Source organism: Panicum hallii, chromosome 5 (assembly GCF_002211085.1).
Source record: "Panicum hallii strain FIL2 chromosome 5, PHallii_v3.1, whole genome shotgun sequence".
NCBI classification, from domain to species: Eukaryota; Viridiplantae; Streptophyta; class Magnoliopsida; order Poales; family Poaceae; genus Panicum; species Panicum hallii.
The window spans coordinates 11,033,463-11,046,424 of record NC_038046.1 but is presented as its reverse complement, the minus strand read 5'-3'; the positions used below and the strand labels follow the sequence as shown (position 1 = coordinate 11,046,424).

The 12,962-nt window shown below is 43.2% G+C and overlaps 2 protein-coding genes across 3 annotated transcripts; both read right to left on the bottom strand.

Moving 5' to 3' along the window:
- Positions 1–1,110: 1,110 nt before the first annotated feature.
- LOC112894050 (ras-related protein Rab7-like) lies at positions 1,111–6,950 on the bottom strand. The gene is made up of 7 exons (XM_025961622.1): positions 6,751–6,950; positions 6,550–6,576; positions 5,928–6,027; positions 5,682–5,828; positions 2,688–2,768; positions 2,463–2,608; positions 1,111–1,600 (listed from the first exon to the last, which is right to left on the bottom strand). The coding sequence occupies exons 1-7, from the start codon at positions 6,804–6,806 to the stop codon at positions 1,537–1,539; spliced, it is 621 nt and encodes a 206-aa protein (XP_025817407.1). The 5' UTR covers positions 6,807–6,950; the 3' UTR covers positions 1,111–1,536.
- A 2,017-nt stretch (positions 6,951–8,967) lies between these two features.
- Positions 8,968–12,106, bottom strand: LOC112894510 (zinc finger CCHC domain-containing protein 9). 2 transcript variants are annotated; one of them, XM_025962250.1, is made up of 8 exons: positions 11,795–12,106; positions 11,644–11,708; positions 11,000–11,168; positions 10,803–10,891; positions 10,499–10,631; positions 10,110–10,202; positions 9,909–10,011; positions 8,968–9,584 (listed from the first exon to the last, which is right to left on the bottom strand). In XM_025962250.1, exons 1-8 carry the CDS (start codon positions 11,939–11,941, stop codon positions 9,208–9,210), a joined length of 1,176 nt encoding a protein of 391 aa, XP_025818035.1. In that variant the 5' UTR covers positions 11,942–12,106; the 3' UTR covers positions 8,968–9,207. The 2 variants fall into 2 exon arrangements, with proteins under 2 accessions (XP_025818035.1, XP_025818036.1); XM_025962251.1 differs by lacking the exon at positions 11,795–12,106 and having other exon boundaries at positions 11,000–11,187; positions 11,644–11,788.
- Positions 12,107–12,962: the final 856 nt, after the last annotated feature.

Genomic DNA, 12,962 nt, shown 5'->3' with positions numbered 1-12,962 from the left:
CATTCAATCATTCCCGGTGCCGTTCTTCCCCATAATATTTTTTTTTTGGTTCCCTGCCGCTCTTTTGCACCAGGAACTGCATCGCTCAAGATCGCAACAGCGTGAAGCTGCAGGAGTGCGTTTCCGTGGTACCGCAGAATTATCCAGCACGAGGCATCTAGGCTCTAGCCACGCCAATCGTCAATGGATCATGCTTCTCGAAATGGAAAGGATCGGATGCCCCGCCGTCCGCATCTATCCCACCACGAGCGTTGAGAAAGGTCCGCGGTCCGCCGGCCGAACCAAACCGGCTTGTCCAATCACCAAGTAAATACTAGTTTCAGTAGAAGGAATGATTCGCTTTAGCTCACTCGGGAGTCTGCCTCTTTCTCAAGTGAATCCTGAAGTTCTTGTCCTTTCTACTTGTTCCCCCTGAAATAACAAAAGAGGACCGCGGATTAGCTATATATGGCAGTTGAGGGGTCAATGTTTACAACCCCCACTATTGCCTAGCTTCTTTCCCCCTAATCCAACCACGTTCCGGCCCCTCGCAAGTCTAAGATTAGTCTCCCTGGCGATCCAAGCACGTGCGGATTTGAGAGGCTCAGAAGTTACCCTTAGCCCATCTAGCTCAGTACACTGCATCCAGACGAAATATCATGCATCTATATACGATTCAGCAATGCTCTCCCTCTTCTAAAAATTCGGCACGCACGTTTCTGTACGCAACTGGTTTGATCCGGTGGGCTCGTGCCTATGCTTCGGGGAATCAGGGTGCATCTTTCGCTGTCATGCCATGTCACGCAGAATTACACGTGGCGGGGAGAGGCATGCCGGCATACCAATCGCGGCGGTACGAGGACGACCAGACACGAGGATGGCGAGGAGAATAATCGGTCACGCCGAAAATTCCACTGGAAACGTTTCTGAACCTTCTCGCCACCGGCGCAGCAAGATCCGGGAAGGCGGTCAAGCGGAAAGCCAAAACGGGATTCAGGTACAGCTCGTGGAAGCAAGGTCAGGAATGCAACTTTGCTTCTACAAGAATCACATCGATGCCAACATCCGGCGTTAGACCACAAACCCTGCAGTATCCGGAAACAAACGCACGCAAGGGATCGAACGTAATCATTCAGCTGGAAATGCGCACGTTCATTCAAGGATTCAAGGTAGGGAATAGCGATAAGCCTCCATCAACGAGAGCTCAACGCATTTGAGGTCAACAAGTTACAGCCGCACGAATACAACTGAGGCTAGGAGTTTGGCCTTTCACAGGCCCCATCCAGAAATTCTCCACCTCTGCATTCTTATTGCCCAAACCAAGAAACAGGGCTGGCCACCACTCGGTAATACCGTGTACAAAAAGCCATGGCCGCTAACTATCGTACAATGGCTACAAAAAGCGAAAGTTGGATGGCTGGAACATTAGTGTACATTCCAAAACTAAAAGAATGCCTGCCCCAGCATCACTTGAAAGAATGCCTGCTCGGCATCACTCGAAAAGAATGCCGCAATCAATAAGCAAAATCTGGAAGGAACAAGGATGATGACTAACTACTAGCATGCGCATCCACTTCTCGGTTCATTCTCCGGGACAGGATCAGCAACAGCCTGGAAGTAACTGAAGAGCAGAAAAAAGGGTGTAAGTCAATAACTAAACAGGAAAATTAGTACGGGCGTAGGAGCTGTTTAATCTTGCTGAAACAATATAATGAAATATATCGAAAACATTCATGAAAGTATTTATTAATAGACATTAATCATCACCACTAAAACCAGCAATGCACATATGCATTCTACTCTACTACAAAATGTTCCCTTAAGAATCTATTGTTTTCAGATATGTGAAGTCATGACATGAATTAAGCAGTGCAAGCAGCGTATTTGTTCCCACATAAAAGGCTACTAGATACCTATGTCAAATTCTCAGCAGACAGCAAAACCAATATGGCCCATATTCACTCTAAATGGTAAGATGTTCAACATTATGACTTTCGAGTTTGTGAACAGGAAAGCTCATCAACACCATCCAGAACACAAAGAGATATCACTAAGATGACATGGGACAGCTACGCGCACATAGAACCTTATTTATTAACAACAAAAGCTTGTAAAAGTTGCGAGAAACTGGGAGCAAGCGAAAGCATACAAACACATCAAATGGGACTTTCAGACCATCTACGAAGCTTATAGAAATATCTAAAACTAGCTACACAAAAAGTTGTCCGCAAATAATAGTTGACAGATTGAAGAACCACTAAATATATTGGAGTAAACAATGTTATACAAAATGGATGGGGTGCATAAAATCTTGCATCAAGAAAGGGCTAATAGGCTTAGTTATAAAAATATGAAGAGCTATAAAAAAAGATGCACTGCAGCTAGGAACAAGTCTGGCCACATATTAACAAAAAACGTTTTTACTTCAAGAAGCAAATGAGCTTCCTACCAAACAGCAAACTGAGGAGGATGAAATTACTCACATGTCCTGATCATGCTCATGCTCTAGAGCAAGCTTGGCAACGGACAGGAATGCATTGTCAACATTGTAGTCCTCTTTTGCAGAAGTTTCATAATAAGGAATATTGCCTTTGGAAGCACACCACTCCATTGCTTTCTTCTCAGAAACCTGTGAAAAAACATAATAATCAAGTAACGGCTTATCAAGAGACATAAGCTACAAATCATCATATGATAACAAAACTAACCACTCTGCTTTTTCCACCATCTACATCGATCTTGTTACCAAGTAAGATGAAGGGAAAAGTTTTAGGATCTGATGGGCTAGCCTGAAAAGAAATGGTAGATAACCTTGTCACATAACGTTTTAAGATGTTATAGGATGCTATAAGAGATACATGTTTAGTATTCGGATTCAGAAACTTTTACATTACAATAAACCAGATCCCCAGACTAAACATACTAAAACATAAGGCAGTTTACCAAATAGTCCGCTAAAAATGACTAAAGGCCATCATTGCGTATATGTATATACAATGTCTGAGGAGTTCCATGGTAGCTAACAAAGGTAATAAGCACAAAGAGTACCATTGTTGTCACAGCATTACATGAACATAGAACAAAACTGTACCAATATGGCATTAGATCAGAAACACTGAAAAGATTAGGATGCAATAGTCACTTATCAGCACTTTCTGTTTGCTGGTCATGTGTTTGCTAGTTACGCACCAAGGTAGAAGCCCAATCAGTACAATTAAACAAATCTCCATAGTCAGAATGTCAGCACTTGTGGCGACTCCTTCACCATTTACGCATTTGGTAGTTATGTACTAGGGTAGAAGTCCACTACTAATTGCAAATATTCAAAATCCCAATCAGAAATGATATATGAAATGATCACTGAGTTGATAGGCTTTTTTTTCCAGACTTCGAAATTAACAAAATTTAATACCGAATCATACAAATTTATTTTCTTCCACAATTTTATAACAACCTTGATCACAAGCCCTAGAGATAAACAAAAACACTATTGCAGTTGCAGTTGGTAACTCGTATAATTGTCACATGTCGGTTACAATCTTACTATACAGTGACATCTCTTCCCTAGAGCATGGTAGGCTTTAGCTATGCTAGCAAGTTCAAGAAGAAAACAGAACTGCTAAAGTAACAGTACTGAACAGACTACCAAAGTAACAGTACTGAACACAGATTGATGTTTCTGCCTGAACAAATCCTCAAAGTCAAGTTCTACAAGACATGGGCTGAGTGTAACCATGTGATCTAGGCTAATCCATTTTTAACCAAATATATGATCAGCTATTTCAAAGACTAATGTAAATACAGTTCATGGAATCAAAAATTGTAATCACCAACCCACAATATTTGATCATAAGCACAAGTTCGAACCACGAGAATACTCATATGGGATAATCATATGTTTGTTGAAGAGAAACAGTAAAAAATTTTGTTTTTAGAAACTTCAGCTGGATTAAATAGATTAAAACTAACTAAGGAAATTTGTACCAGATTACATAGGCATACAATTTCAAACTTCAAGAAGACTTTCCCCTCTTTACATTGCGTTCTGTTTCGATCAGACTTCAATACAAAATTTGTCTTATCTGTTCACATCTACTCAACTTGGAGAGATAATTCATATGTCACCAGAATTTGTGGAACCATCAACGAAAATAATCGAGAATCCCACCCAAACGCCTCGCTTAATTTTCGCTTATTTGGGAAGCCGCTCAGCTGAGAATCACCCATACAACGTGAAGTCTGATTCTCTCGAACGCCTTCTCGAGCCCGCGTACCTGGTAAGCGGAGACGTTTTCCTCGCCTGCCCTCGCCAGCCAGTCTCCCCGACGCCCATCTCCCTCCGCTTTCCCTGGTGGAATCGACTTGGGAACAGCTCAAATGGGTTGAGGAGGTGTCGATGAGGTCATGGGTGAGAGGAATTGGAAGATGGTGAAGCGATGGCGGCGAATTTCGCCGGAGGAAAGGCCACGGCCGAGAGGGGAAATTCTGCGAGAGGAAGAAAATGAAGACCTCCAGGCTGTTCTGCTCTTTCTTCTCTTTCTCTGAACCCGGTTCTTGTGCTTCATTTCTCTCTAAGTTTTGTGTGTCAACTTTGAAAGGGGCCAATAGAAAAATTGTAGAGGACACTTCCCTCTACATTTTTCATGTTGAACATTTTCTCTGATTCCACCTCTAACCCACTCTAATCTGATTCTGAAGTTTACTGTTTCTGCTGAATTAATCTGAAATTTCAGAGTTTCAATTAAGCTACCCAAACCTGCGGGATTTGAATATAATTATCTCCCAATTCTGCATGTAAACTCCAAAATTTCCCAAAACCAAACTTATACATGGGGCATCCCTCTACAAATTTCATTATATGCACTTGATTTGAATCGAACTCTAACTTGTTCAAAAAGAGCTCTGAACATTGCTGTTTATATTGTGCTAAATCTGAATATTTCTGAACCTGAAAGTTGCAGTGCACTTGATTCTAAGTGTTGAGCTGTTTCACTATTTCCTTCAACTTTAAACACTTCAAATAGGTCCAGACAAAAAACATAAGAATTATTGACTTCTGCTCGTATTCAGTAAAAAAACAAGATATCATTGGCCTCAGGGGCACTTCAGACATTTTACCACTTACCTCAGAGAATCAACTCAAAATAATCAGGATTGCCAAACACCTAGCTTATTCAGACAGCCGATTCTCCAGACAGCTGACTTATCACAGAATCTTGCTTCTCAGAAAAGTGAGATCCAGATAAGCGGAAACAAACAGGGCCTATACTTATTCAACGAAAAAGGATGATAATTTTTTATAAGGTTGCTTAGCTACCATGTGCTCAAAACAGGGTAGATTGAGAGTGGACACACCGAGACAAAAAAAATTCAACAGTATAAAATGGATTAAACATACGCTTTAAATTCAAAGTTCACAAAGTGCACTATTTGGATAAAAAACTAGACAATGCTAACTTAAACATATTTTCAGACACCTATAAGTAAAAAAGGTGCAGATATGTGTGCAGACAAAAAAAGTGCAGATATGCACGCAGACTCAAGCTTCAGAAAACAATTGGCTAGATCACATCAAGCTATCAGCTTGTAAGATAATGTTGAGAAGATAAATGATGAAATGCACTATGGTCGATACCTATATTTTTGAAAACCACTAACAATGACCAAATATCAAAACAATTTGTAAGATAAGATATTCTTACTTGGTTGAGAAACTCATCATGCCATGTGTTGAGTGTATCGAATGACCTGTTAGAGTTGACATCATAGACGAGCACGCAACAATCTGCCCCTCTGTAGAATGCAACACCAAGACTCTGGAATCTCTCCTGCCCTGCCGTGTCCCAGATCTGGAATCAAAGCAACACATGACAACAACAACAATAACCAACACCCTCTTCCTTCTCTTTGAAAAAAGCTCACCAACTCTGCGAGACAGTGGCACTCACCTGCAAAGTCACTAGCCTGTCTTCGATGAGAACCTCCTTTGTGACAAAATCTGCACCAATTGTAGCTTTGTACTGCTGACTGAACTTTTTGTGGACATATCTAGCTAAAGTCAAGAACATCAAAGCACCCAAAGTACAAAAGCCGTCCAACATTTTAGATACATCATACGTCAAGATACTTAATTCGTCTAGCATTTGCATCATTTTAACTCCAATCCACATACTGCAATAAGAATTATATTCGAATGTACCAGAGCTTTAAGAACTGAGTCACAAAATCATGTCTCGCACTCACGCACAGCACAATGAATGAAATAGTAGCATAAAAATGCAGTTAAACATTTATTGACGGCAAGTGCGAGCTCACAGAAATCCAAATTTCCAAACCCCAAAACTAAGAGATGTGTCCCTGCTCCCTACAGCTCCAGTGATCAAACTCCCCTGGTTAAAAACACAGAGTCTCTACACGACCTGCAAATTTGCCGTCTACCGAATCGGGCACCATAGCGTTAGTTGATTCAGGGAGGAAAAGGCAAATCACACCGAATGGGGGCCAACTGCACGGAGATCGAACGGGGCCTAATTACCAAACGCGAAGCGTTGGAGGTGAAGTCAAGGATACTGGTTCATCAGGGACGTCTTCCCGACCCTGCACAGATCAAAAAGGACTAAATCAAACCACCAGACCAGAATCCGCACAGCAGTTACAGCAGCCGCATCCAAATCGAGCCCCAGAATTCACAGCGACGGCACGGGAATCCACACGCGGACGGATCCGAGGGAAGGGGGCACAAAGGGGAAGGGGGAGGAGCAATGGGCTGACCCGCTGTCGCCGAGGACGATGACCTTGAGGAGCGTTCGCCTCCGCGACGTCGACATGGCTGCGCGCTGGCGATCGTGATCGGCCCTACTCGCCCTCGCCCTCTTGTCGTCTTCGTCCCGCGAGGCGCACGAGGAGTTTGGGGGCAGCGGAAAAGAAATCCTGAGGAGCACACGGAGGTGCTGGAGATGGAGCGATGGATTTGATTTTCCTTTAGCTTTTTAGTTAGTACGGGGCATTGAGATTCTAAGGGCTAAAATTCAGTATCACGTATGTTTTGATGCTAATTAGGATTAAATATAAATTAGTTATAAAATTAATTGCGGAAGTTTAGGCTAATTTGTGAGACGAATGACTAATTTATAATTAATATATATTTACTGTAGTATATAATTAGCATATATTTGTGAGATGAATTTATTGATGATAACGTAATTCTGATGACGGATGGGTGATGGATTTGTGATCCGGTCCTGGCCTGGCCTTTAAAATTTGAAGATGTGGCGTTGGGTAGCGGAGTGGAGGACGTGCCAGGCAGACGGCGAGATCGGTGGACTGGACGGTGGTGGGTGGGCCGGCTGCCACTGGCGCAGGCCCGGCTGATTTCAAAGAGGAAGCTCCACGTGGGCGCCGAGCCGCTCGTGGCTGTTTCTGTTTGGATCAGCAGATGTCCGGACGGGAATCTAGATCTGGATGGATGACGAGTCGACCGATCGCGCAACGCGTGGGATTCGCCTCGTGTCTGTCAGAATAGACTCCAATGGAATGGACGAGCATGCTGGACAGCCGTGTCGGAGACACATCCCTTGGATCTGGAGATACATGGGCACACGAACAAGATCATGCGAAGATCGAGAGCTGTGAAGCTCGTGCAGCTCGCCAGATAGCAAGTGCGGGATCGTCATCGGTTCAGGATACGAGTTATATATAACAAGCATTATCCTTCCAGGGAATCCTGGTCCCGGGAACATCGCGTTGCTGCATTGAGCTGCTCAAGATCCCAGGTCCTAGTGCCAATCAAAGCTGGGATGTTGGTTCTCTTGCTCAATAACCTTGCCTAATAAGATTAGAGGGCAAATAGGTATGTTGGTTACTTTGATTGGTTTGAATTTCGCCAAGGTCGCAATGATTTCCTTGTTTCTGATGTGCAGAGCCAAATTGGGTCTTCTCGACTAACCTTACTGAATACTGAGCAAGACTTGCGGTTAAGGTTGGACAAGACAACAAAAGATACCCTACATGTCATATGTGTGGCTCACAGTTAGAACAATCATAATAGAATGATTACGATGGTTTGCATAGCATTAATTATAGCATATGCAAACATGAAAGTTAAGATATTTGAAGATGAAATGTGTTCTATTGCTTTCTTCAAGCAACCGCTGGTAGATAAGCATGGCAAGAATTAGTAGATGTCAGTTCATGAACTCTGACAAGGAACTGAATATAATGCAGAACCTTACAAAGGAAGAATACCTTGCATGAGTAAGAATGTAAATAATTCTCACGAACATTCAAATCTCATCGATATGATACCTTATATTTGCTACCTGGCACACATAACAGAAAGAACAATGGTTTCTCAAGAGGTGTTCTTAAGTACCCATGCAATATTTTAAAACTCATCTACTAGTGGTCCCAAAACTGTCCCTGCATGCTCAGGGTGATAAATGCAGATATGCAGATATGAGTACGTTTTCTACTTCCATTCAACAATCATAAAACTCCATTGTATTATGGGAACTCGCATCAGCTCTCAAATCCCTCCAGAAGATAAACCAAAACATCACAACTCAACTTCTAACCTCATCATTTGTAAATATTACTACAGGCACACAGGAAGAGACTGGACAAGGACATGACATAGATGCAGTTGAGTATCATCAACATAGTTACTAATTTTGACATGAACCAAGTCACCTGCAAATGCTGAAGCTCTTTCAGTGCCAACTCCTACTGGCAACCATTTCCCAAGAGAAACAGATATTTCCCAAGAGAAACAGATATTCTCCCAGAACGGTCCTTTTATCCTAGATCATAATTCAATACATGGTAATAAGGAGGTTACTGTGATTGTTTCTCCAAATTGCTCAAGGACAAAAGCATCCTCCACTCCACACTGCTATTTAGGTCATCTTGTGTTCAGACAGTTAAAGAGAATTCACATGCCACCAGCAGAACGAGAGGGAATAGCAGATATCTCAAGAAAAAAAGAGGGAATAGCAGAGAGCATGTTTCCCAGCCAGTGCTAATGAATATAACAGTTTGTTGCATAGAGGTACTTCAGATCTGTTGGGCTTGTTCCCGCCAACCGTGGGTTACAGTGATAGCATTGGATTTCAAGAGAATATTTTGTATCATTAATATCAGTTTCTACAAACTTTTTCCTGCTTTCATGACCCAAAATCCAATTTAAACATTTTGCATTATATTTAAAATTCAGTTAACTGCTCACAGTTTTCATTTTCCTAAGCTAGCCTTTCTTTTTGGGCATGTTTGTCTATTATGCCCCTTTTCTAAGCAGAAACTACATGAATAAATACCTGAATTAGGACCAGTAACTTTGTTAGTCGTATACCCTGAAGCACCAATATCCACATTAGTAGATCTAGGGCAGTTGCGGCGGTTGTGTCCCTTTTCACCACATCGGCCGCAGTGCCGAGGTTGTCGCTGCTGCTCTTTCTCTGACTTTGGCTTGCCACATGTTCGGCTATTATGCCCTTCCATGCCACATAATCGGCATTTGAACTGCACTCTGGCCGAACCTTTCCTCACTGTTGGACAATAGAAGCTTCTGTGTCCTTCTTGCCCACATCTGCTGCAGTGAAATTTCACCCCTGCAAAGCATCAGTTCTGATGTTGGTCATCAAATGTCAAGTCAATGTTGGTGACATTTACACAATTTTGTCAAAAAGAAATGTAACAAGGGAAGGCTATGGGTAATTTTGGTGCTAATACTTCAAATTGGAACACAGACACATCGTTGAGGACAATCCAATGTAAAAAGCATCACTTAACTGTGACTGGAGGGATTTGTTCATGTACATGTTACATGTTAACCAAGAACATAAAGGCTCTAGCTGGCCAATGTCAAACTGTGTAAAACATAGCTATCCTTGACATGCATGCTTGTAGGTAAAAGGTAAAGTTATATCATTAACCTTTCATAGCAATGCTTCTCTTTAGTCGATTCTCAGGATTACTGAAGAAAGCCTTTTGAGTTTCAGAAGCATGCTTTCTTGCAGCAGCAGTACCTTTTGTTCTCTTCATGTCCAAGAAAAGAGGGGGAGAAAAGAATATGCCCAGATCAACTGCTGTATTTAACAAGAACACCTCAATAAGAAAATTGTTTGGCATCTTACCTTGATTGCAGCAACTCTTTGAGCATGCAATTCAGGGTCTTGGTGTATAATCTTCATATGCTTAGTAAACAATCCTGTTTGAGCATTCAGACTCTGCAATTAATATTAAGTCTTTTAAAAGTCACAAGAAAAAAACAATTATGAAGCAAGTTCATAGAGCTCAAATGTTTTCGTATCAAAGAGAATAAATAAGGCTCCATTGTTAATCATAATCAGGTAAGGTGAATAGGATTTAGTTAGGCACTTCTGTTTTGGTGGTGCATATACCTTTTGTCAACCTATAAAATATGGATGACAGATTGCACTTTAAACAATGCTTATTGACACAAAAGATGCAGCTGCATATGTGCATGGATGTGTCTTTCAACATGTAAGGAAACACAACTTACTCTTAATGATCGGCTAATCTTCATGGCAACTTCCGGTGAAGGTGAAGGATAAGTGCGCTTTGATCTTTTTGGGGTGTCGATATTTATCTCTAACTTGTCGACTTCATCATCTTCTTTTACTTTCAAGGGAGAGCTGCAAAAACAAAAATGATAGATGGCCATGTATCCACATTGTAAAAAAGCAACGTCATGCATTGTTACTTGAATAATCAATAATCACCAACAATATTTGCTTAGAATACTTAAATGCAGATGGGATAGACAAATAAAACACAGCGAAGTCTCAAATTGCACAAAAGGATACCTTGACCGTACTTTCTCCCATGGCTGTTCATCAATGGATTCCTGCCATATCACACACTCTCCACCACATTGTAGACACACCTTAATGCCCTGGTAGAAATGCATAGCAATAAATTTACAGGTTCCTGAAATTTACATGTATTTAGGATTTATCTATTTCCCCTTCAAGATGACTCACAAGATATTTGGAAGGTTCACCTTGCCATTGCACATAGGGCAGTCCAAGCTTGATCTGTCTACCCCACACTGCTTGCATGGAGTGTAACCTCTACCCCTGCAGCTAGGGCAAGGCAGCTCACGGTAGTATTGCCCATTTGGACCGACCCAGGACCTCAGTTTCCCCTTCTCCGCAATAGGTGCTGTATTCCTGCAGCCAAAAGTCAAACCTAAAAAAGTGTCAGAATCTTCACTCTGTTTGAAAGGAATCCAAACCTGCAACCCTCATACTCAAAGGCTTTTGATGGTATGCACAACGTCCAAACTCTGTTGGAATTCAACCTTCTCCCATGGACAATTTTATCCTCGGTCCCTCACATAAGTAACAATTCTATACAAAACTTCTAGCAAGACATACCCAAATCCATTAAAACAACTCGTTGGCGGTTAAGTTGAAGCACGATGTTTGATGTTTAGTCTACAGGCTATTGCGGCAAATCACCTAATGGTAAAATCGAGTGATTTTCCACATTTCAAACATAAATTCTACGAGCCAATTTGAAGAGCAGTGCGCCGTTCATCAACAATCCGAATTCTGAATTCTCCAATCAGCTAACTGCCACGAGGCCACGAGCAGTCCAACAAGCACATGAATTCATGACAATCCAAGGGAGAAAAATACGTACTGTGAACGTGATGAGCTGGGGCCGATGTCCGGGCCGAGGATATCCGCCAAAGGGTCATACGGGAGCTGCAGTGGTAGTACGAACACAAATATATCCAAGAGTAAGGTCCAATTACAGGAGAAACAGGAGATTCGGAGCGCGAGCCGTATACCGGAGAGCTCGGAGCGCCGTTACCGTCAGCCGAGAAGGAGGAGGCGCACCCTCGTCGGAAGCGCGGCGCCGGCCGCGCGCGCCCAGGCGGCCTCCACCGGGTTGCCGCGGACGGCGCGGGGTGGGCGCACGTGAGTCGGAGCAGCATCCTGGAGAGGGTGGCGGAGGACGGACGGGGTGCGGCGGCAGGCCCGCGTGTCCGCTGGTGCGTCTGCCACGAGTAGGGATAGGTAGGTGGGCGGCGGCGGCGGTGCGGGCTGCCGATTGCTCTCCTCGGCCGTGGGGTTTGTGGCTGGCGTTGCTCGAGCCTCGAGGAGGGAGACCGGGGGGGGGGGGGGGGGGGGAGGTGGGCGCGCGCCGAGCGACCACACGCGAGCCCACGTTTGAAACCGGGCTCTGGCCTCTGGGCCACGGCCCACAAGGCCACAGGCCACAACTCGGCCTGCAAACTGCGGACTACAAACACGCAGGCGGGGATCCCGGATTTGTTCGTCGAATCAGCAATGGTGGCAACCTAGTTCTCCAAGTTCCTGGTGATGCACGCGAGGGCTCTCGAAATGTTGAGTATCAAATACCGACGCTCCAAGGATCAACTGTGTGCGGGCGAGCTTGAGAGAGTCCGAGTCCCAGGGGAGCTCCAGCAATGTCAAGGGCTTCTCGCTCCCGTGGTACACGTGGAGGAACTAGTGTGAGGATAGGGGTGGTAAAAAGCTTCAAATTTTAGTGCAGATAAATTAAGAACCGGACTCTAATATTATATAATTTTAAGTTAAAATATTAAAGATTGTGAAGAGAGTATCAGAGCTATGATCCATTACACCCACACTGAGGAGAGCTTTTGTCTCCACGCTCACGCTCAGTGTGATGCGATGCGATACGATGGAAACAATCGGTAGAACAAGCCGACTCAATATTTGGATACAATTAGGTGATGGAACCAGGAGTTTGTCTTTAAAATGCCAGAAAAAGGAGCCTGCGCACCTACTTCACCTGAGGGGTTGTTTAGATCCGGAAACTGATTTTTAGTCTGGATCACATCGGATATTTGGATGCCAATTAGAGACACTAAATATGAGCTAACTGTAAAACCAATTGATTAATGGAGACTAATTCACGAGATGAATCTATTAAGCTTAATTAATCCACCATTAACCTATATTTACTGTAAC